This window comes from Monodelphis domestica, chromosome 6 (genome assembly GCF_027887165.1).
Source record: "Monodelphis domestica isolate mMonDom1 chromosome 6, mMonDom1.pri, whole genome shotgun sequence".
NCBI classification, from domain to species: domain Eukaryota; kingdom Metazoa; phylum Chordata; class Mammalia; order Didelphimorphia; family Didelphidae; genus Monodelphis; species Monodelphis domestica.
The window spans coordinates 142,475,723-142,501,044 of record NC_077232.1 but is presented as its reverse complement, the minus strand read 5'-3'; the positions used below and the strand labels follow the sequence as shown (position 1 = coordinate 142,501,044).

The following is a 25,322-nucleotide window of genomic DNA, read 5'->3' as shown; positions in this document are numbered from 1 at the left end:
ATTCCTTCCATAATTACTATCTAAATAAGAAAAGTAAAAATATTGTGAATTTGAGAAATTCTAAAAATGTCAGTAGGTATCATTGATTTTTTTATTATATAAAAGTTTGGAATACTTTCTTAATAAAGATATTAGTTTAAATATTTGAGAGAACCTAGATATTTAGAAATCATTATTTCCACTTAACTTTAGAAGCAGACTACTTAAGAGAATAGTAGGAAAACACATGATGGAAAATTTTTAAAGGTTAAAAACCAGAGTGTTTAATTTCTACATATTTTATTTGTAGCATTTCACTTAATTAAAAAGTTCTGAGTCACTCTAATATTACCAGCTATAAATGACTAATTTATATAAGAACTATGACTGGGTAAATATGACCTTTGATACATAGTATGAGTTTATTATTGAGCACCAAAGCAGACTAAATAAAACTAGATGTAAAACAAAACAAGATTTAAGTGTTCAAACTGAGGACAAATTAAGAGAATTCTACATAAAGACTAATGATTCTGCCATAAATCATTAAAGAAAATACTAAGGTATATATGATTTGATACATTTTGAACAGGGAACTATTTTACTGAGATCACATATAAAACTATATAAAACTTTAATTTTGTAATGGGAGATTAAGCTGTCACACATGATTGATAAACACCTGGAGCAGGAATTGCTTAAATCATTCTATCAGTACTTTATACAAACAGGCTTTTTAGCAAATCTTTAAAGCTGATGAAGTTAACTGTTATAGCAGTTTTTTCTCATAAGAAATAATCCTTTAGAGGCCAATAATGAAAATATTGCCATTAATTATGTTGCACTATGGATTTTATAGCAATGACCTTGTCCCTACACACAACTTTGTAAAATATGCAAATGATATCACATAACATAAAATGGTAAATAGTTTAAATTATACAGAAGAATAAGAAAAGGTGTTACGCACCTTCTGTAACTTTAGGCAGTTCTGGAGAATAAAAAGGTATGAAAGAAGCAGAGGGAAAGTAAGCAAAGAATATTAGCTGGGTGGCATAGTATACAGGTTTAATGTGTATTTAAAAAAATACTGCGCTGTAACTCATTTGAACTTCATGGTAATATGTTTCAAAAATAATATAATATTCAATTATAAGAGAAGGCTTCTAAAGGAATGGAAAGGTCAAATTTTTTTCTTAGTTTTCTGGCCAACTCAAATTATTTTTGGAAAGAATCTAAATCCTAAAGAAAAGCATAAAATTATTTTCAGTCATTGACTATACACATATATTACTTTTAGTTCTCTGCTGTTGCTTTTTAATAGATTTATGCAAAATATCATATTCCTTATTCTTAGAAGGAAAAATCTGGAAAACAGATCATTTATATTATTTTGGAGTCTTGCCCAATTATTTTCACACAAAGAACAAATGCTTTACATAGCAATTATTTAACAATGGTTAGTCACAAAAGATTCTAGTTTTATTAGAAAGATTAAAGTTGAAGCAATTAAATGAGCACAAACAGTATTAGATGAAGCTAGGTTTTAAAGATTCAAATAAAAAGCTTTGAATTAACTGAATAAAGAATAAATGTGTAGTTTAAAGAACAATAAGAAAATTTAAATGACTTCCTCTCTTAATAAATTCCTACTTTGAAATCTTAAATTCCCAGGAAGTCACAATTCTCCTGCACGAACTTTTTGTATAATTTCCCCAAAGAAAAGCAATTTATGTAATTTTACTTAGTATTGATATATTAATGTATCAAGACTCAGCTATCTTAAAGACAAGTTAACTCTAAAATGATTATGGAAAAAATGTGACATTTTTAAAAGGCAGGCTAATATATTAACTGCAATGATCAATCTTGGACCCAGAGAATAGATGAGGAAATACTTACCCTTCCTCTCATTAGAAAGATAGGAGACTATGGGGGTAACATACACTGTTTAATAATATGTTGGTCCATTTTGCTGAACTCTTTTTCTTTGTTAAAACAGAGGGTTCCATGGAAGGAGTAGAGTTTGGTAAATTCCCATGATACAAAAAACAAAGTATCAATAAAAAAAAACAATTATAAAGATCATCTGGTTACTGTTACCCAGAGTGGAATATTTTCTTCAGAAAGACTTAACCAAAACCAAAGCTTTATTTAAGTAGACAGTTCAGCAGATCTCTACATAAGTGATTTTTACATAATTAAAATTTGTCAGTGGAAATGGAGTTGGCACAGGGAAGAGGGAATGGAAGGGGGCCATACATACCATAGAGGAAGGGGTCTAACACATGGTTCAAGGATACATGGAGGCTGAGAAAAGAGAAGTGAGGGCCAAAGGAGGAACATGCAGGGCTGGGTCAGCCACATAAAGTCTGGCCAGAACCAAAAGGAGGAATACATGGTGGGGGAGACATGTGGGAGCTAGACACATTCACAGACAGGAGAGGAGGCACAACACCAGAGGCCAGGAACAGACACCTACTACTTAAGTGCTGATGGACAGAAGACAAGACAAATAGGGGCAGGAAATACTCGGGCAGGCAAAGGCAGGGTAAAAGTCTTCTCTCAGCACCAGAGGTCTTAAGGCAAGCCCTAGGTACAATGGCAGTAGTGGTCTCCTAACACAGTGATTCTGCTTTCACTTCAAGGTTTTTTTGGGGGGTTGGGGTGGCAGTAGAAGTCACAGAGTGCTGAGCCAAGAGACAGGAACAGAGAGAGTACTGTACTGTACACAATACTGTACAATAAAATTAATATAGATATTTTTGGAATGTGGATTTCTTTTATAATTATATAAATTTGCATTTACATTGATTGATGCAAAAATTGAATTTGCATAATACAAATTTATGTGAAGTTAGAACTGTGCGTATTAGCCACTCAGTTATTAAAGAAAACATGATTTTAGAATGGTAAGATTTATACTCAAACATATTAAATATGTAGACATTTAGAGAATTGAAAGCTACACTCTGAATACAACTAAAACAGAAGTTTCTATTTAAGGCTGATGAATGAGTAGTTCTCAAAATATGTTCCCACAGTCCTTTAGATATTCTTTAGACTCGATTCTTGTAGTGTTAATATTTGTGATGCTTCACTTTTGTTTCCTGTATTATTAAGTTATGATTTTAAAAAGAAACAGAACCGTTACAATGTTTGGTCACAATCAATAGTACTCTTCCAGTACTGTGGTAGGAATGGGTAAGGCACAAAGGCACAACTTATAAGAATTGAGAACATCTGAGAATCACTGTTATATGAAGCACACCATCTATATACCTATGGAATGTAAGGGTCAACGAAACACATACTATAATAAAATATTAAGCCCACAGTGAAAAGTGAAATGTTAATTTTAGGTTTCTTTAAATATCGCATTAAGAGATACCTTTTGTATTCCTATAATTCAGGGAGCTCCACTTAATGTTCAATGTAGGGGAAAAAACCATAAAAAAAACAACCTTTAAAGAGATTTCATGCCATGATTCAAAACACTTTTTTGACAACCAGTAAACCACATCCTAAAAGAATTACCAGTTTCTTCAATGAAGAGATATATGGACAGTGGGATGAGCTCTGAACTCAAAATTATAAGAAATAAAGAGAAATTTTAATCCAACACTAATTCAGTGTGGCAACAGGAAGATTATATAACCTTTGGTGGGCCTGTTTCCTCATCTGTAAAATGAGAGTTGGAAGAAAGTCAATTTTAGGTATACAATATTAAAGACTAACTTTTGGGCCCATACTGGAGTCCTAGGAAAGATGACTCCAATTGATTTTTTTCCACTCCTATGTTTGGAACCCTAAACTTTCTACAAAAAAAAAAAAGTTATCATGTGCCATAAATCCATAACTAGTTTCAACGCCACCAACTAAAAGCAATGAAAAATGGAGGATAAGGCTTAGTGTACTACATGTAAAGGAAAATTCATAGAGATTACAGAGAAGGAATGATGGAAAAGTAGAATTCAAAAGAAAGGGACATAGTTCAGTGAGTATAAATGCAATCTGAGGTTATTGATTTCCACATTTAATGCAATCTGTTGGAGAAAAAGCAATTTCCTTTTTCTTTGCCTACAACTGTGATGGTGAACCTATGGCACCCATGTCAAAAAGGGTACACCAAGCCCTCTCTGTGGGCACCCCTGCAGTCACCCACCAGAATTCCTTACTAAAAAGCCAGAGAGACTTGGGGCGGAGCTGTTCCCCTCCCCCTCTCCATGTGCCTGAAGTCATTCCTCACTTCCCCCATTCCTCTGCCAGCAGCCCAATGGGAATGCTTCCTCCCTCCCCTTTCTGGGGCAAGGTGGGATGGAGCTCACATGCTGCATGAGGGGATGGCACAGATGGCAGCCTTTTGAGTCTGTGGTAAAGGTAATTCCTGTAGTGGGGTTGGAGAGGAGGTAGGTTTGAGGGGAGCAAAGCTCACAGCATGGCACATTGCTTGAGGGGAACATAGCACTGGAACCACTCTCTTCCGCTCTCCACATGTACCTCTCATCACCTGCCCCTTTGCCCAGCAGCCCAATGAGAGCGCTTCCTTCCTCCCCTGTCTGGGGTAAGAGGAGTGTGGGGGTGAGGTGGGGAGGCAGAGAGTGGCACTCAGTGTCTGGGGGTGGGGGGTCCAGCATTCCATCTCTCAAAGGTTCGCCATCACTGGCCTAGAACATTACCAACTTTAACTCTTTGTTCATCTCTAAAATAGCATTTCTTTGCATTTTACATTCAGACTTTTGTCTTTCTTGATTAAACAATCTGAATACTTTATCTATATGAAATATTATCCTTGAAGCACATATTGAATAGTAATTACCTAAATTAAATCATTATCCTCATCAACTTAAATAATTATAGCAAAATACATATTTATGATACATTTGATTATATGCATAAATTTTCATGGGGTTTTACCTTCTAAAAGTTGTGAACTAACATTGACAAAATCAATTTTCTTTCGAAGATATCTCTGATTCAATTTCCAAATACAGGAAATAAATGTATTCTTTTCTGCCGTGCTGCTGGCAACCCATTTGTAGATTTTTTCAAAATGTAAATCAAATTCAGGATTCTCCTGAAAATAAATACAAATACAAAAAAAGCATTTGGGATCATTTTTTTTCATTACTGATATATAAAAAATGAGGGGATATTTTCTAACACAAAGTAAAACATACTTTAAGCAGGAGGTTCTCTTATTCATTGTATTTTAAAACTGAAGTAATTTGTTGATATTAATAGCTCAGAGAAGATACTCAATTAAAACTACCATTAAAAAAATTGTTGCTTACACCATATGAGAAAGGGGAGGTTCAATTTTTAGTGCAAAGTTGTGGGTTAACTATGGAATAACTCATCGTACTCCAAATAGTTTACCTTTTATGTACCTTAAACCCACAAATATAAAAGGTAGACATTGGGAAAAGAAAAACCACTTTTTTCAATCTCAGTCCAGGCCATCTCTTTACCCCAAAGTGTAAAATTACTGCTTTTCTGGGTACATAAAAACTTGCGTAGATCACAAAAGTGCTAGTTTCTTTTGAGGGATAATGGAAATAATACTTGTTTCTGGATATAAGTATAAAAATACACATATGTGTTTATTTGTCTGGATCTGGGCATTCATAGGATCATGGATTTGGACCTGGGAAGGACCTTAGAGGCCAGTATGCTTATACTAAACCTTAAGTTGCAGTGGCTCCATTAAAGTAAAGATATCCCATGAGGATCAACTAGAACAGCTAGCCAATAATCTCTGTCTTTATATTTCTTCTACCAATAAGTGTTTTTTGAGAACTAGCTAAAACAAAAATATATGAACACATATAATGCTCCACATTTTTAAAAGTTCAAAGATTAAAAAAAAACATTTTATTTAAGTTCCTGGACAGTAGAAAAGTAGCAAATATAGAAGAAACTCATGTTGGATACAAAGGATTGAATGTAGGGGCAGCTAGGTAACAGTGGATAGAAAGTCAGACCTAGGTTACAGGAAGTCCTGAGTTCAAACCTGGCCTTGGATACTTCCTAGTTGTGTGGCCCTGGGCAAGTGACAATCCCAAATGCCTTATACTTACCCCTATGCCTTGGAACCAATACTTATTATTGATCCTAGGATAGAAAGTAAGGGCTTAAAAAAAGCAAATTATTGAATATTCCCTTTCAAGACCATCAATTATATCACTATTATTTATAATTATGATATATCAGGTATAGGATCTGTTTTTGTAATAAGATTCATATAATATCCACTAGTAAAGAGAGGAAAGCTTAATAATTACAAAAATTAAAAATCTATATTTACCCATGAAAAGATACTTGCATTAAGGCTAACAAAATGTAAGAACATTTGGCAACTGAAACTTTAAGGGATATGATAGCTTTACTGGGACTATTTCCCATAATGCCATTAAAAAAATAACCTTGAGTGTTCTAGCTACAATACTCGCACAGATCAATGTGCAAGTATTGTAACCAAAAGGCTAATGTTACGGTGTACACAAAATTTTACGGTGTACACAAAAATTTTATATTTTACATATATACATTTGGTACATACAAGGTACCTATAAAAAAAGGAAAAAAAATCCCTTAAGTATGGTAGCAATGAGATGTCAGCTGTGAGGAAGCATTTGCATAGGCATTCAGCAACATGAAAGATTTGTCCAAGTCAATGAGGTTACAAAATATACAATTAGATAGCTTAGTGATCAATATGTCTTTTTAATAAAGTTGGGCTATGTGTTTCTGAAAAGACCTCAAATAGAAATCTATAAAAACTAAATTCTACTTCTGGCACTTGCCTGTGATTCTTCTGAGATTAAAAAAAAATGACACTAATTGAACCCCAGCCTCCCTCCCCAAACTCTATTCTCTCCCTAAACTTTCCTGAAAAGATCTTTGCTTTCCTGGGAAGCAAGTAGATGAAAGGAATTTTCTTGAGTAAAGAATTCACGCAACTGCATTATTAATTGGGAAACATGTGCTTCTGAAACTCATGTGTTTCATTCTCTTCTTATACCTTAATTGTCATCTTGCAACTTTTTCTCAGGACTCAGTTCCTCAGAGGCATTTGCCAATATAAGAAAGGTCCATTTTAATGGCATTATATTTAAGGTTTTGTAAATTGCAATTTTTTTATATTTGAAGCAAGCAAATTCACCTAAATTTGATTTCATCCCATAAATGTATATGTGATTTATATTAAGAGGCACACAATTAAAAAAAATTCTATACCCATAAGGAATTCTTAGTATGAAAACTTTCTCCAATGATACCAACTCTCAAATTGTCTGTAACTTGGTCTCAATGAGTTGCCTAGGATGTGGGAAAGATTTTAAGTAAATTATCTACAAGTCAAAAGCTAGTTTATTTCAGAGCTAGCATGTGGATTCCTAGCAGATTGGCTAGCCCTCGATCTATGCCATGCTTTCTTCCTTTGTTAGATCTTCTTGATATAGGGAACATATGTATTATAGAAGGCTAAATAATTGTACTTTTTGTCTTGAATCTAAGTATCCAAGTCAAATGCCACTATAATGATATTTTAATTTTTAAATTGTTTTGTTTTTTAAAAACCTGAATCCATCACTTAATACTTTTAAAGGCAATGATATAAAAAAAGATTAATCTTCCTTTCCTTGAGAAAAAAACTGATGTAGTGATTTAAAGTAAATCAATCTATATAGCAGATTAGATTATAAATGACACGTAGACAAGAACTATATTTTAGTTGATATATTTCTCTCCCCCAATACATGATGATGAGTTGCACAGTAGGCACTTAATAAATATTTGTTGAATTAAACTGAATTCAAATAACTGCACTGTCATTTAGGCATCTTGGTACATCACACATGAGACTGATTACAAATATGTGCTACATAGTTGTTGTGCCATATTTTACCAAAACCACTGAGGAAAAAAAAAACACATTATAACATCACATTAACAATGTAACATTCTCTCATATAAACAATGTCTGGATAACACTTATCAGAAATGCTACATTGTTATATTAGCACAACATACCTGGACAACTTAAAACTTTAAACACTAAATGATTAACAAAAATATATTTAGTCAACAAGCATTTATTAAGTGTTATTATGTGCCTGGAACTGTGTTAAATTGTGGGGATACAAAGGTTTCATGTGCTTTAATTTACATGAATTTTGCTGGATATCAAAGTGATAGCCAGAGTAGCTTGAGAAAATGAGAAAAGGGCATTTCTGAAAATAAAGAATAATATAGCATACCTGGTAGATGAAAAGAAGAAACAAGGATAAGAGGAAGGCAAGAAAAATATCAAACAAAAAAGATTTACCAACAAAAATCAGATTAGCAAATAATTTCACAAAAAATTTTGTGAAAATTAATTAAATTAAATAAATTAAATAAAAAAATAAATTAAAGCAAATTATTTTTTAAAAGGATTTAAAAAGACCATTTAAAGCATAAGTCAAACAGCAATTAATATTTATTACTACTAGTAATAGGGGCAAAAAGCAGAGAATAAATGTTTTTCAAAATAATCATTCTTAATTCCCATGGGCAATGAATACATGAAATTTTCTTATAAAGTGGATGGCATTTTATAAGCAACCCCAGGTCAAACTATTAAGAATAAAGACATACTTTAATAGCATCTTTGGCATCTACCACCGCAAGATCTCGAAGGGCCCATGCAATTTGTCTTTTGTAGAAGTCTCCCTTATCTGATTTCTTCACTTTTACCACATTCACCTGTACTGGCCGTTCTGTTGTCACTGTTGAGTAAAAAAATAAGTACTTTAATTAGAAATATTTTTGACCCGATATCTTTCTAATAATATATGTATGATCCAAGTAGTGTCTATATGTCAGAGAGGTGGTATACATTTTTAAATAGAAGAGTAACACAGTACTTTCTGAATTTTTTTACTTTGTAAACAAGAATTTCCTTTGAATTAAACCTATGAAAAGAACATTTTTCTTTAATGACAAGTAATGGGAAATTAATTGGCTGTAGCTTCAATTTTAAAAGTTACAATGAAAATCATGTTTAATACAAAGAATAAATGACCCTTACAGAAAAGAAATATATTAAAAGAGTATTTTCTGTAAATTGAAAACCCACCTGTGGCACACAAAAAACAGTTTTTCTTCTTTTTCCCTGCTTTGCAGACATTCACAATACTCAGTAAACGTTCATCATTTGGCGTGAAAATATCTCTTTGTAAAGCATGCTTGATTGCAGTCATTTTTTCTTAGCTGAAAAATTCAAATTATGAATACTGCACAGCGTACCAATGAAAAGTTTTAAACAAGCCCTCAAATTATCATTTAGTTTTCCTATTAAGGAAAAAATATTATGAATGACCAATGGAAAATTTTAGAAAAATGCTTTTATATCATGAGAAGATGTCATAAATAGCACTTCAAGATCAAAATAGCACTTAAAGATAAAAACAGAAAGCATTTTATAATAGTTCATAATATTAACTGCTACTCTAAAATACTATCTTTACTCAAAATTATTGTTTTTCAAGATTACCATTTTATATAATGTTTTTAAAATGTTTTTTTTCTAGCTATGTAAGCAGATGACTAAGGTGCTAAAATCCTTAAACGATATGAAATAAGTTTAGATCACTGTTTTTCAAAATAAGGTTCAAAGAACCTTACCCTTAATAATTCCCATTGACTTCAATTGGCTAATTACAAGATAATGGCACTGCTGTTCTTAAAAACTGCCGGTGTTATTTCTTCTCTTTTCTAATATTTCACTGGGCAGAAATAAAGGCAGAATATACTGGCTTTTCTACTAACCGAAGATCTTCTGACCAATCCTGGGAGCTGATATTACCCAACATCTCACTGAGCAGTCACAATCATAAGCATTACTAGACACTGAGACATTGTCACTTAATTGGGGACTCCAAAGCCTTAAAGCTGGCTAGAGTTGGAGAGGTCTTTCAAAGATCAAAGAAGTCCCTGTTTCTGTGGATGGTACCACTATCTTTAAAATCTTGAATTAAACCTTCCATACTCAGCCAACTAACAATCTTTCATACAATTTCCAAAGTAGTCTTAATACACAAATTTGATCATGTCACACCCTTGCTCAAAGTCTTTTAGTGATTTCCGATTTATTGCCTATAGAATAAAAACAAACTTAACACTGCATCCAAGCCTTCAAAAAGCAAACAACACAACAAAATCCCTACCTCTGATCTAATCTTCCAGTCTAATTTCATACTGTTTTCCCTTCCCATATCCTAATCCCCAGGCAAAGTGAATTACAGTTATTAACCAAATTTTGATCTGTCCTTTCCATTCTTATTGCAATATTATGCTTTCCTAAGATACAACTTTTATAAATATCACTCTTGCTCAACTTTTAATGGTTTCCCACTCATTACAGGAGCAGATCCAAACTCTTATCCAGACATTTAAAACCACCCAGATTATGACATGCCTTATGTATTTAAATTTATATATCTCTATTTCATGATGGTGACTCTACTCTAGTCAAACTTCAACAACCTCATCTTTATTCCCACTTCTGCATATTTGTTCACAGCAAAACATTGTGGAGAAGGGAACCACATTCTTTATAACCACCAGCCCCTACAGCTGACCAAAGATGAGCACAGGAGTCCTGAGGGTAGAAACAGTTCTCCAGGTCACCAGTTTTGTTTCTAGCCCAACTCTCAGAGCTGATGATGATTGCATTACCCAAGCGAAGTTACCCTTGTAGAGAAGGGTCATTCCCACCAATTGTCACTCACACAGCAAGAATGCCACACAATAGTAGACATCCTGAAGGAGAGATAAGAGGCATACCTCAAGCAAGTTAAGCAGTCATTCCCAACTTGATCACAATTGACCTCATCTCCTTTCATTCCTTGATGGAAACAGCCCAGGACCAAGAACAAAAAAACTTTGGGAACAGCAATGATACCAGCCTAGTGACTACAACCATCACCCTGGGAAGCAACCCTTGTGAATATAGTTTGATAACTGCTCCTGAAGTTACTAGAGCCATATATTTTTAAAGACCCAGAAAAAAAAGATCTTGCCATCAAAGTCCTTGGCATTGTCAAATGGCTCAACATCAGAAACTGATATGATTTTATCAATGGAAATAACATTAAAGAACAGGCATTATTATATGTGTTGACAATTTCATCCTAAGGTCCATTGGATCTATTCATCTGACAGTTAAATCTTTGACAAGTCTCTACCATTAGAATGTGATCTGAAAGGGGCACCTATTTTACTTTTCTATTTGTATCCCCTAGTACAGTGATGGTGAACCTATGGCACAGGTACCAAAGATGGCTTGCAGTGTTCTCTGTGGGCATGTAGCTGCCTCCCCACCCCCAAATGCCCAGAATTCGTTTCTAGAAAGGTAGAGATACTTGGGTAGAGTTACTCCCTTCCCCCTCTCCATCACGCATGATGACATTTTTTCACATCTTCCACCCCTCCGCCCAGCAGCCCAATGGGAGTACATAGGGGGTAAGGTGGGTGGTTCACAGGCAGCAGAGCTGGAGGGGAACAGAACACTCAGGCCCCTCCCCTCCCCATCTCTCCACTCACTGAGGAAATTCCTCATTTCAACCACTCCTTCACTCAGCAGTCCAATGGGAGCACTTTCTCCCTCCCCTGTGGGGATAAAGGGACAAGCAGTGTAACCCTAACACTTGGCAGAAAGAGCATGTCACAGGGTCTCTGGGTGGGGCCAGGTACAGCACTTGGTCTGGAGGGTGGGGCCAGGCACTCCATCTCTAAAAGATTCTACTGCCCTAATACTTAAAAAAAATAGCATGGTGCTTTTCACATAGTACTTATTTATTCATTCCCTATTCTCATCATTTATTCAAATTCGAATCATTCTTCAAAATACAATTAGTCATACCTCTTCCTTGGAATCAAGTCCAAATGCATCATAAATCAAAGATTTTGAGCCAGATGACCTTTAAAATTAGATGACCTTAGAGGTCGTCCTATCTGACGCATTTTACAGATAAGGAAACTGAGGTCTAGAGATGCTTTCTGACCTGTCTAACATCACACAGCTAATTCTACTGAATCCAGGTAGATTTTTCCCTTAGGGCCCTCTAGTATTTAATGTACTATACAATTTACTATTAATCATATTGCTCTTCTCACTAAAATCTTAATTTGCTATTTTATCATGGCATCGAGGTGACTCGTCTAGGCACTCCAAAGCTATGCTGGTGGAATGCAAAACAATGGCAGATCCTACTGATCTGGAAAGGCATCAAGTGTAGGCCTGGCTATACTTACGCTTCTATGTCTTTCATTTGAAGACTGGCTTAACTATGTAGGGAGATTCAGGTTGGCCACCACACACAGTTTACATCTATAGTACCTCAAACACCATCCACTCTGAAGTTGTACTTTGTACTAGAAGAAATAATGTCTGCCAGTAATGAAACTAAAAATCCTGTCTTTTTCTCTATTTATTTTGTTATTTGTCTTAACTCCTCAACTACATCCTATGAATCTTGAATGTAGAAACCGTCTAGTATTTAGGTCCTTAGACTTTAAGTGAGGAATTTTAGAGATAGTTCAGGTTGACTTTTTCCTTTATAGATGAGGAAATAGGCTCAGAAAAATGAAGTGACTTGCCCATAGTCATAAAGATACCTACAACTAGCCCAATACAATGTTAGTCATATAGAAGACATTATTCAGTATATTAGTAGAAATAATATCAGGCAATCTCTATCTTTAACTGCCCACTACTTCACTGTAAAATTTCAGGCAAGTTATAAACTCTCTGGGCTTTAGTTTTCGTTTTTGTAAAATAAATGTTTTGTACTAGATGAACTCTAAGGCGCCTTCAACCTCTAATAATTAGTGGTTCTAATCAGTAATGGAACAAATGAGAAAATGTAATAGAGGATGTGCAAATGAAACAAGAAACAAAAATTTTCCCTATTCCCCTTTATCCAGCTATAAAAAAAAAAGTAAAAGTAAAAATTACCCCATAGGTAAAATACCCAGGTGGTCTTGGGAATACTTCAACCCTGGCAATATTACAGAAGTTTCTAGCTAATGCCACAGAGAGTCTAACTTCTTCATCTCATACATAAGGAAACTGGGGTCTCTGAGAGGCAAACTGACCTATCCAAGATCAATTTTACCTGCTGTGCTATAGCAGTACCAGGGTTAGAATAAGGTTCTTGACTCTTAGCCAGTGTCCTGGCCAATATGCCACCATACCAGGGAAAGTTTGGGGGAAGCCTGTACTATTCCTTATTTGCTGAAAGTACTACTTGGAGAGGAGAGAAATGAATCCTGACAGGACATAATGTGCAAGGTGCATTCATTAGGATATTCTTTTTTTTTCTTTTTAAACCCTTACCTTCTGTCTTGGAGTCAATACTGTGTATTGGCTCCAAGGCAGAAGAGTGGTAAGGGCTAGGCAATGGGGGTCAAGTGACTTTCCCAGGGTCACACAGCTGGGAAGTGTCTGAGGCCAGACTTGAACCTAGGACTTCCCATCTCTAGGTCTGGCTCTCAATCCACTGAGCCACCCAGCTGTCCCCCATAAGGATATTCTTAACCCCTTTTTGGTTAAGGATATTTTTGGCAATCTGGTGAATCTCACGTATCCCATCCCAGAAATTTATTTTAAAAATTCATAATTGAGGGAAGTGCTATTTTTTTATTGTTAGTGAAAATACAGCAGGTTTCCTTCCCACCTTCATCTCCACACCCAATGCAAGAATAAAGTCTCTATGAAATTGATTCACAGATTCCACTGAAGGGTACCCACTGTTCCCAGATAAAGAATTCTCTGGTTCAATGAAAAAAGAAGACTCAGGAGGTATGAAAAAGGGGTGTGTGACAGTGGATACAGTTCTGGAACAGGAAGACCTGAGTTCAAATCCAAACCCAGATACTAACTGTGCAAATTACTGCACCTTTCTGCCTCAGTTTTCTCATCTGGAAAATGGGGATAATAGCTCCTACCTTCTGACTGCTGTATCAAATTAGGAAACTGTAAAATACTTAACATGGTGCCTGCCCCAAAGTAAGCCCTACACAAATGTTAATTATTATTATTAGGGCAGCTAGGTGATGCAGTGCATAGAGTGCCGGGCCTGGAGTCAGAAAGACTCTTCTTCCCGAGATCGAATCTGAACTCACACACTTATGAGCTATGTGACCCAGAACAAGTCACTTAACCCTGTTGGCCTCAGCTTCCTCATCTACAAAAATGAGTTGGAGAAAGAAATGGCAAAGCACTCTAGTACCTTTTGCCAAGAAAACTCTAAATGGGGTCCTGAAGATTCAGAGGTGACAGAACAACAAAAATTATTATTCTCCTTGGTCTGAGGAGCAGGAGAATGCAAAGCCCTGGTGCCAGGCCCAACCAGCGCAGGAGCTGCTGGGGGGAAGGGGGGAGTAGGTAGGGGGAAGAGGGGGTGTGGACAGGAGAAGGTAAGGCGCCGCCCGAGAGCTCCCCTCGGCGTTGACACGGGTGACAGGGCAGGGGCGACGCAGGGGTGCTGACGGCCGCGTCTCCAAGGGAGAGGAGCGCCCTCGAGGGGCGACCGCAGCCTTCCCCGGAGCCACCGTGCACACGCTGCAGCCGCAGCCTCTCCCTTACCCGAGGCGCGCGGGCCGGCCAGACTCCTTCGTGAGGGGACCCGACTGGGGCGGAGGCCGCGTCGGTTACAGGCAGCAAGCTCTCACTCTTTCAGTCTCAATGCACCTCTGGCAAAGCCCCGACCCCGCCCATTTCCTACATCCGGTCACGTGACCGGGAGCCGAACCGGAAAGAGGTACCATAGAGAGAGAGAGAGAGAGAGAGAGAGAGAGAGAGTGTGTGTGTGTGTGTGTGTGTGTGTGTGCTTGCGCATGTCAAAAAGAGGGAAGAGGGGGAAACAGACACAGATCCGGACACAGAACTTGAGAGACAGAGAAACTCAATTGGAACAAAGAGGCGGGAGGCGGAGGAAGGAGGAAGGGGAGAGGGTCGACTGGAGTACCCAGGCTTGATCTGTTTTTCGTGGAATTCTGGCACTTCCCGGACAAGAGAATGGAAACCCAGCGCAGCTGGAAGCCATCTCTGTAGGTGTTTGTCACCTCCTTGACAAGACATCTTTGTTATCTAGTTAAAAATGTGAAATTATAATCTTACTCCAGATCCCTTATTCTTTATTATATAGTAAGCTAGTTGCTCAATATTTTGTTTGTTAATGATGAAGGAGGACGGGAGGTTTAAGAGAAGCAAGAATAGGCAGAAATATTGTGGAAAGATTTCCTCAATCCCTCTGGAAAATAAGAAGACAAATGTGTGTAAATTATGCCACAGAGCTAGAGTGGCTATTAAACATCTGCTCCAGTCCCCTCAATTGTATTTTTGTACTTAGGATGAATTAATTTTGCTTTTAATAATATTCACTAGAGTAGAAAGCCCCTCTCTGAAATGCCTCGAGGTTTAAATACAGTATTCTTGATATCAACAATGTCCTTTTCCACTATTTCTTGAAAGCAAGTTATTCCTCTCCAAACCACCCATAATCATTATACACAAATTCACACAACTGGACAAAGGTGTGAGGGTCCTGGCAAACTGCTGAGGGAGTAGGTCCTATTATTTAGAATACAGGTATATAATCCATAGTTATATCAGCATTTTTTCACCTTTCTGGTGACCTGCTTCTTCTAAGAGCATGCTGCCAGCATGGAGGTTTGCTTGACTTGCTTAGTGGCCTCAGGACTAACAAATATATTTGTATGAGTAGATACAGATATTATGCCAAGCCCTATGGGCTTATGGAATAGCCATTCCGAATAAAGAAAAGGAGTTTATTTGATTTCTTTCTCTACAGAGATAGAAGTCCAACTCTACAAATTCATTCATGCTCTCTCTCCTTGGAGCCCTTATTTAAGCTTCTTTTGATTGTTGGTTGGAAAAGGTATCTGAGGGCCCTTAAGTCATGTAAAGAAATAATACATATTTATCCTTTTTCCTGGGTATTGTTTCATCCAACTTTAATCTTTGAAATCTTAGTTGTAGGGTCCAGCTCATACATAAAATTCTTGTTTGGGTTTGAATCACTTGTGAAGTGAGGTTGGATGTTGGAAAGCAAAGGGTTAAGCTTATCTAGAATAGATGAGATATATAAGAATCAGAGAAATAAGAAATACAGAGACAAGACATAGTGTGGTGAAATAAGGTCAGTATGTCAGCCTCTCAGGTGGACAGAGGATCTTGAGAGTGACTGAGCTGAGCTGTTTTTATTGAGGAAAGTAGGAATGGGCGTTGTGGGGTATCAATCAAACAGTCAGTACATCAGAAGTTTTAACATGTTAATGACAAAGCCAAAAGAACTGAAAACATTACAGATTGCCAGGTATCTGATGCTGGCCCCAGGCTTATTTTAGGAATGCAAATGTAAGTCTTTGACATTACAAAGCACCTTAGAACTTGTCTGCAAACCTTCCAGACTGAGACAAAATTTGAGCCCCAATTCAATTTAAGGATTCAGAAATCAATCATGTGCAATATTAGAAATATTTCCATAAGTCTGGTCCATGAACACTTTGCTCATTAGAGTCAGCTTTTGAATACATCTTTAATATTTTCATGATTTGTTTATGTATGGAACCCTACATTAGTTGCCTTCATCATTTCTTCTTTACACTTCACATTGTTAGCATTTTTAAAATGAAAACTTAAAAACTACACTAAAATTTTTGAATTTCCTCTTATTTTAAATTTATCTATGTATCTGTTTGAAGAAGGAAGATTTTCACAGATGTCAGAGAACTGAGAACACCAGCAACAGCACATAACTTCCTTGAAACAGTAAGACAATCAGGACTATTGCCAGAATTTTTTATTTGTAAATATTAGAAGGTGGGGGGGGGCAAAACTTTTCTTAGGCATCTTATAGTAATTTATTACAAATGTGAATATTACTACATGGAATAAGCCAGACCTCTGATTTTATTCATTCAGTAAACAAACATTTATTAAAAATTTACTATGTATCTAGGGACTATAAAGAAAGCTGGGAATACAAAGAAAAGCAAAAACAAAGTTGGAAATTCCAATTGAGTAAATACCTTTTCTCAATGCAAATCAACACCTTTTCTTCAATGTTGAACATTAGAGAGTTGCCTAGGTCACTAACAACTTAAAATGCCTTGCTTAGGGTTGGTTTACCTTTATGTGTCACAGTCAGGGATTTGAACAGTGTTTCTTGACTCTGAGACAGGTTTTCTATCCACTTTACCAGCCTGCCTCTCTATCACTACATAATCATCTTTGCTGTACTGTAATTATCATATAAGAACTTATTCCCATTGAGGGTCAGCTTGTCTATCCATAAAATGTAGACAACAAATACTGCCATCTAAGTGATTTTGTGAATACTTTTTTTAGATGACATCTATAAAGCATTTTAAACAGCAAGGTAAAAATAATTTACAAAAAATCAGACTTATTTATTAGAGGAATCCAGAAGCTAGATTAGCTTTCCCATCACTAGGAGTATTCCAGTAGAGGCTAGATGAGCATTGGTGGACTGTACTTGTAGAAAGGATTCCTGCTTAGATACAATTTAACCTAGATTATCCTTAAGGTACCCACTGTGAAATGCTGTGATTTCATGAGCCTTATATGTAATGATTTATCTTTATAGGCCTGTCTGGGAGTAGTAAAAGGATATGGAAGATAGCAATATCATAATAGTAACATGATTTTTAAAAATCACCGATTATTTCTGAGTAGACTAGACAGTTCATGGTTCTGAACCAAGACCCATCTGCAATAATGGTTCTCAAACTAATGCTCTTACAAGGGTCTGATGATTGGCTGCTTAAGTATCAATCTTTAAACTATGACAATTGTCAATAGTTTTGTTTTTGACAATATTTTATTTATAAGATATTATTATGAAAAATTTTATAATACAGCAAGCTTTTATTGATTTCTTTTATTTCTTATATCATATTTATTCCCAGTGTCCTTCTTCCTCCTCCCACAAAGCTATCCTATATAACTAATAGTATTTTTTAAGAGGAAAAAAATCAGCACAATTAGTAGATACATTGAAAATTTTTTTTAAAAAACCAGGTGCAATATATAACCCATCTGCTAGTTTCCAATTGTTTGTTTGTCACAAAAAGTGCTGCTTTAAATATTTTGGTGTATGTGGGGATTTTCTTCTTATTGAAAATAGGCCTTGATTAAAAAAACTATCATGGGCAAACTCTGGGACACAACAAAGTGAAAAGCAGTTATTGCCTTCATTAAGCCAATATTCTAATTAATAATATTCATAATCAAAAGTTGCCATTGATAAATTGCATAAACTTATAGAAACAATGCAATGGAGATACTAGAAGATATATAATGCCCTTCTGATTATTCTCTCACCTGATGAATGTGTCTATTCCTCTTCCCTCTGTTTTCTCCAGTTATATTTACTGTATTCATAGTACTCAATAGATCATATATGTCCCTGGGACCTTGTCTCAGGAATGATGTGCTATAAATTGTCATAGCCATCAAAGGATGCCTTATTATCTAGTCATCAGTGTACTATTGATGAACTTCTTAGTACCTTCCTTAGCTAAGCTGGTCCTTAGGCAGCAGGCACACCCTATCAATTAAGATCAAACTTGAAACTTGTTTTAAAATTTAGTAGAACTTTTCAGGGCATAAGCTCCATTGGTATAGTTTCTGAGAACTCAGTTACTTGCAAACTGCAAAGGGAGGTTAGATAATGTGTTACTTTCATGGAATATTGCTGTATAGGAGTGGAATGGCAGCCTTGCCCTGGGATCCATATCATTTCTGAGAGTTAAAATGCTGGTTGAGCTAGCTAGAATTGATGGGCTGTCATAGAAATTTGTGATTCTGATTTTGATTAATAAATTTTAATAAACTCTTAAGTAGAGAGGCATGATCCAATGAATCAGGATCATTCCCTTGGGCTACATATGCCCTTCCTGAATCAGATTCGAGTATGGCATAGAATGAGGTACACTGGAGAAGCCTCAGACTCTAACATGAGGGACTAGGGTAGAGATGTAGACCAAGGGAAAGTTATGTCTCTAATGGGAGGAGAAAACATGTTCTGGAAAGTCTCTTCACTTCTACATTACTATAGTGAAAGTGAAAGCTCTCATATAGCCAAGCTTTGTTTCATAGCACCCCCTATTGATTGTATATATTTGCAACCTCTATGTAAATTTCATCGAAATAGTTTTAAGATTACATAATATCTACTCATTTAAAAACATCTAACAGGTTCCTTTTATCAGCACACCAAACTACAGACTGAAATGAGGTCATATCTCAATATCCTCAATACTGTTTAGTAATTAGAGGATTCATTCTAGATTTAGTAAATAATCTTATTCATCATTATTAGTTGACTCCTTTAAAAGTTACTAAGGAGCAAATAGGCAGACAGAGAAACATAGACTACTGAGTAGCAAAAAGTAAACAGATTTTACTTCATTTAATTGATTTGCTATTTTCCCATAGAAATACAGTTACTAATAAAGGGGGTGAGCAAATTTGAGTATCAATGTTTAACATGGTGATTTTTAAAAATAGGAAGCTGGTGAATGAAAGCAACATTTGGTGTCAAAGTGGCAGAGGACACAGAGAGAGACACAAGAGATTGAAAGCATAGAAGCATATTCTCATAAGTACTAAACAGTCCTTGTTGTTGGAAGACCAAATTGAATCATCATTTATGTAGGTAGGATCAAAGTTCACAATTTGTAATTCCTTTTTAAGATAAGCATGATTCAGCTTGTTTACAGTTCGGGCAAAGGCATATTTAGAAGCACAACTATAAGCTTCCAATCTGTAAACTTTCTTGAAATGCAGATCAAAAAATGGGTTATCCTAAAAGAAAAAAGGGAGGAGGAATTATTATTTTTGTCATAATCTCAGAGACAGATACCACTGTTTCACTAATCCCCATTGCTGGTCTCCCATGCTTATTATTATTATTTATTATAAATAAATAATTATTTATTATTATATTGATTTAAAATATCAACATTAAGGATATATTTTTAAAAGCCTTCTAAACACATTCAGTTCAAAATCGACATTCCTACATGAATACAACATTCCCCCTCCCCCTCTCCAATTGACTGTAAAGTAAATCATTCTGGTAGTGCAAATGTTTTCCCCCTATCAGTACTAATAAAAACATCACCTGGGACAAAGGAATTACTAAACTCAGTTGTCCTTCCTTCTCAGTGTATGTGGATTTATTTGAAAATAGAAAGGAGTATATAGTAATATAAACCTCCTTATAGAATCCAAGGAAGGTCAAAAGGAGGGTATTTTCTTTTTCTGCTGAATGGTACAATACTTGCCCCATCCTAAGCTCAGAAATGGAACATTAAACTTTCTACCCTTTCCATACAACATGCTACCATTATACAGATTTTGGAAAGATACAAGACTAATCCTGGCATAAAAGGAAAGCCAGTTAATTCATCTTTTGACATTATTGTTTGATCTAATCAATAATACTATTAATTTGATATTGACAATCTTATGTATAAATGCTTGGTTGAGAAGACAAGTCTCTTTTATGCTTGTTAAAAATAATTTATTCTCCAATGAATTTGTGTTTCCATAACTAAGTTCCCTTCTGAATTTGGCAGCACCACTTTTTCATGTCTCAGCTATATCTAAACAGCCAGATAGTTGTGAATTCAACTTATGAACACTTTATTCAGATATAACAGTCCATCTACTTATTCCTAAATTATGTTTCATTTTATAAATTTAATTCTTAATTATCCAAATAGTAATGAATGAATTACATTATCTCTAATTGGATTTGTGGTTATAATACAATGCTTTTTTCCAAGTTAACATAAAGCTTCTTTGACTGAATCCAATGTACTTCTTAAAGATCTCTTTTCTTTGTTCTTTTAGGAATATTCTGAATTATTTTAAGAAACATATAAAATATATTTGATTAAGAAATATATGCTTGTGGTAAAGAACAAATAATAGAAACAATTAATAATTTCATTGAAGAAAATGGCAATGATGAGACATTCTTGCAAAATCTATGGGATGTAGCTAAAGCAGTACTTAGGGGGAAATTTATATTCTTGAGTTCATATATTAACAAATTAGGGAGGGCAGAGGTCTATGAATTGGGCATGCAAATTAAAAAACTAGAAAGTGAATAAATTAAAAATCCTCAAATGAAAACTAAATGAGAGATTCTAAAAATTAAAGGAGAGATTAATAAAATTGAAAGTCAAAGAATTATTTATTTAATAAATAAGACTAGAAGCTGGTACTTTGAAAAAACAAATAAAATAGACAAAGTACTGGTCAATCTAATTTAAAAAAGGAAAGAAGACAACAAAATTAACAGTATCAAAGATGAAAAGGGAGACCTTACCTCTAATGAAGAGGAAATTAAATTAAAAATGATTATGTCCAATTATATGGCAATAAATATGGCAGTCTAGGTGATATGGATGAATATTTACAAAAATATAAATTTTCTAGATTAATAGAAGAAGAAATAGAATAACTAAATAACCCCATATCAAAAAAAGAAATTGAACAAGTCATCAAAGAACTCCCTAAGAAAAAATCCACAGGACCAGATGGATTCACAAATGAATTTTCCAAACAAAGAACAACTAGTCCCAAAATCATACAAACTATTTGACAGAATAAGTAAAGAAGGAGTTCTACCAAATTCCTTTTATGACATGAATATGGCACTGATTCCAAAGCCAGGCAGGTCAAAAACAGAGAAAGGAAACTATAGACCAGTCTCCTTAATGAACATAGATGCAAAAATCTTAAATAGAATACTAGCAAAAAGACTCCAGCAAGTGATTACGAGGGTTATTCATTATGACCAGGTGGGATTTATACCAGGAATGCAAGGATGGTTCAATATTGGGAAAATCATCCACATAATTGACTATATTAACAAGCAAACCAACAAAAATCACACAATTACCTCAATAGATGCAGAAAAAGCCTTTGACAAAATACAACACCCATTCCTATTGAAAACACTAGAATGCACAGCAATAAGAGGGCCTTTCCCAAAAATAATAAACAGTATATATCTAAAACCATCAGCAAACATCATCTGAAATCGGGTTAAACTAGAAGTCTTCCCAATAAGTTCAGGAGTGAAACAAGGAGGCCCATTAACACCTCTATTATTAACATTGTACTAGAAACACTAGCAGCAGCAATTAGAGAAGAAAAAGAAATTGAAGGTATTAAAACAGGCAATGAAGAGACCAAGCTATCACTCTTTGCAGATGATATGATGGTCTACTTAAAGAATCCAAAGGAATCAACTAAAAAACTAGTCAAAATAATCAACTTTAGCAAAGTTGCAGGATACAAAATAAACCCACATAAGCCATCAGCATTTCTAGATATTTCCAACACATCTCAGCAGCAAGAATTAGAAGGAGAAATTCCATTTAAAATCACCCTAGACAATATAAAATACTTGGGAATCTATCTCCCAAGACAAATACAGGAACTATATGAACACAGGTACAAAACACTCTTCATGCAAATAAAACTAGATCTAAACAATTGGAAAAACATCGATTGCTCATAGGTAGGATGAGCTAACATAATAAAAATGACTATCCTAACCCAAACTGATTTACTTATTTAGTGCCATACCCATCGAACTACCAAAAAACTTTTTTACTGAATTAGAAAAAAAACATAACAAAGTTCATTTGGAAGAATAAAAGATCAAGGATATCCAGGGAAATAATGAAAAAAAAAATGCGAAGGAAGGTAGCCTTCCAGTACAAGATCTCAAACTATACTATAAAGCAGTGGTCATCAAAACAATTTGGTACTGGCTAAGAGACAGAAAGGAGGATCAGTGGAATAGACTTGGGGTAATAGACTAGACCTCAGCAAGAAAGTCTATGATAAGCCCAAAGATCCCAGATTTTGAGACAAAAATCCACTATTTGATTAAAAAAACTGCTAGGAAAATTGGAAGAGAGTATGGGAGAGATTGGGTTTGGATCAACATCTCACACCCTACACCAAGATAAACTCAGAATGGGTGAATGACTTGAATTAAAGAAGGAAACTATAAGTAAATTAGGTGAACACAGAATAGTATACATGTCAGATCTTTGGGAAAGGAAAGATTTCAAAACAAGCAAGAGTTAGAAAAAAATCACAAAATGTAAAAGAAATAATTTTTATTACATTAAATTAAAAAGTTTTGTACAAACAAAACCAAATGCAACCAAAATTAGAAGGGAAGCAACAAATTGGGGGAAATCTTCTGAACAAAAACCTCTGACAAAGGTCTAATTACTCAAATTTATAAAGAGCTAAATCAATTGTACAGAAATTCAAGCCATTCCCCAATTGATAAATGAGCAAGGGACATGAATAGGCAATTTTCAGAAAAAGAAGTAAAAACTATTAATAAACACATGAGAAGTGTTCTAAATCTCTTATAATCAGAGAGATGCAAATCAAACCAACTCTGAGGTATTACCTCACACCTAGAAGATTGGCTAACATGACAATAAAGGAAAGTAATGAATGTTGGAGGGGATGTGGCAAAGTTGGGATATTAATACATTACTGGTGGAGTTGTGAATCGATCCAACCATTCTGGATGGCAATTTGGAATAATGCCCAAAGGGCACTAAAAAACTGTCTGCCCTTTGATCCAGCCACAGCACTGCTTGGCTTGTATCCCAAAGATATAATAATAAAAAAAAAAGACTTGTACAACAATATTCATAGCTGCATTCTTTGTGCTGGCAAAAAAAATTGGAAAATGAGGGGATGCCCTTCAATTGGGGAATGACTGAACAAATTGTGGTATATGTTGGTGATGGAATACTATTGTGCTCAAAGGAATAATGAACTGGAGGAATTCCATGTGAACTGGAATGACCTCCAGGAAGTGATGCAGAGTGAGAGGAGCAGAACCAGGAGAACATTGTATAGAGACTGATACAATGTGGTACAATCGAATGTAATGGACTTCTCCATTAGTGGCAATACAGTAATCCTGAACAATTCCAGGGGATTTACGAGAAAGAACACTATCCACATTCAGAGGAAAAACTGTGGGAGCCAAAACACAGAAGAAAAACAACTACTTGATTACATGGGTCGAGGGGGATATGATTGGGGATGTAGACTCCAAATGATCATCCTAGTGCAAACATCAACAACATGGAAATAGGCTTTGATCAAGGACACATATAATACCTAGTGGAATTGTGCATTGGCTACGGGAAGGGTAGGGGGAGGTAAGGAGGGAAAGAATATGATTTTTATAACCAAGGAATAATGTTCTAAATTGACTAATTAAATAAAATAAAAAAAAGAAATATATGCTTGTGGGCAGCTAGTTGGTTTAGTGAATAGAGCCAGGACATTCCAGGTTAATCTTACCTCAGATACTTCCTACCTCTGTGACCCTTGGCATATCATTTAACCTTAATTGCCTAAATCTTACGGCTCTTCTATCTTGGAACTGATACTTAATATTGATTCTAAGACGAGAAAGTAAGGGCTAAAAAAGTAAGGGCTGGCCCAGACCCCATGGTCTATTATTTTATATTATAATAATCCTAAGAGAAAGTATAATAATGTCCTTACCACAACCTCTTCCAAAAAAATCCCCAAAGTTTAAATTCAATCAGTGGAAGGAACAAATCTCGAGCTCAAGTGTATTGTAAATGATAGAATCAGAGAAATATATGATGAGGAATATATATGTAGCAGTCATGAAGTATGAGCAAAGGACAACCAATGGACAAATTGTATCATCCTTTGGTGTCCACACAAAGACAAGAAAATGTGAGAAGGGCTGCTGGTGGGCCCCTTGTTATAATTTTAGGGGAGGGCATGGACAAGTGTTGGGCAAGGATAGATTAGTTTTACTTTGCATTATTGAAGGGGATATCAGCAAGTTCATGGATCCATGGGAATACAAGAGCACCAATATGATCTTAGCAATTTATCCAGTTTTAAATTTAGGCATAATATAGTTAGTTGAGCAAAGGATAAGTGAAGATGTACATTTGTAACTTCTTTTTCTTATCACATAGAAAAAAGAAATCTTTTCTATCTAATGATTGGATCAGGAGACAAATAAGTGAAGATTGCTGTATCTTTGCTAGTATTGTTTTTATCACTTAATGCTTTGTTCTATCTTTTACTACCATAATGCTTAAAACAACAGATATGTAGAGGAAAGCTAAAATATTTCCTTTTCTTAGGCAGTTATAATTTCAGTTTAAAAGGCACAGTGAATTTAATTACAAAG

General features: G+C 35.3%; 3 protein-coding genes across 13 annotated transcripts in view; 1 reads left to right on the top strand and 2 right to left on the bottom strand.

The window, feature by feature from the left end:
• EXOC1 (exocyst complex component 1) overlaps positions 1–14,751 on the bottom strand; it is a 53,822-nt gene extending 39,071 nt beyond the window's left edge. For 4 of the 7 annotated variants that reach the window (XM_007496435.3, XM_056802641.1, XM_001363025.4 and 1 more), the window contains exons 1-4: positions 14,615–14,751; positions 9,101–9,234; positions 8,620–8,750; positions 4,897–5,056 (exon numbers count right to left, since the gene is read on the bottom strand). In XM_007496435.3, coding sequence (XP_007496497.1) covers positions 4,897–5,056; positions 8,620–8,750; positions 9,101–9,224 — 415 coding nt within the window. In that variant the 5' untranslated portion in view covers positions 9,225–9,234; positions 14,615–14,751. Of the gene's footprint in view, positions 1–949; positions 971–4,896; positions 5,057–8,619; positions 8,751–9,100; positions 9,235–14,614 lie in introns of all 7 variants that reach the window. The other 3 variants (XM_007496434.3, XM_001362940.4, XM_007496437.3) reach the window with 1 other exon arrangement.
• LOC103097375 (uncharacterized) overlaps positions 14,633–25,322 on the top strand; it is a 150,492-nt gene continuing 139,802 nt past the window's right edge. Inside the window, exons 1-2 of one of the 3 annotated variants that reach the window (XM_007496430.3) lie at positions 14,633–14,789; positions 16,756–16,822. The gene's annotated coding sequence lies outside the window, so the exon portion shown is untranslated. Of the gene's footprint in view, positions 14,790–14,898; positions 15,079–16,755; positions 16,823–19,593; positions 19,734–25,322 lie in introns of those variants that run through there. The other 2 variants (XM_007496429.3, XM_056802642.1) reach the window with 2 other exon arrangements.
• EXOC1L (exocyst complex component 1 like) overlaps positions 19,459–25,322 on the bottom strand; it is a 47,375-nt gene continuing 41,511 nt past the window's right edge. For all 3 annotated transcript variants that reach the window (XM_056802644.1, XM_056802645.1, XM_007496433.3), the window contains one exon: positions 19,459–19,882. In XM_056802644.1, the coding sequence (XP_056658622.1) occupies positions 19,616–19,882 (267 nt within the window). In that variant the 3' untranslated portion in view covers positions 19,459–19,615. The remainder of the gene's footprint in view (positions 19,883–25,322) is intronic.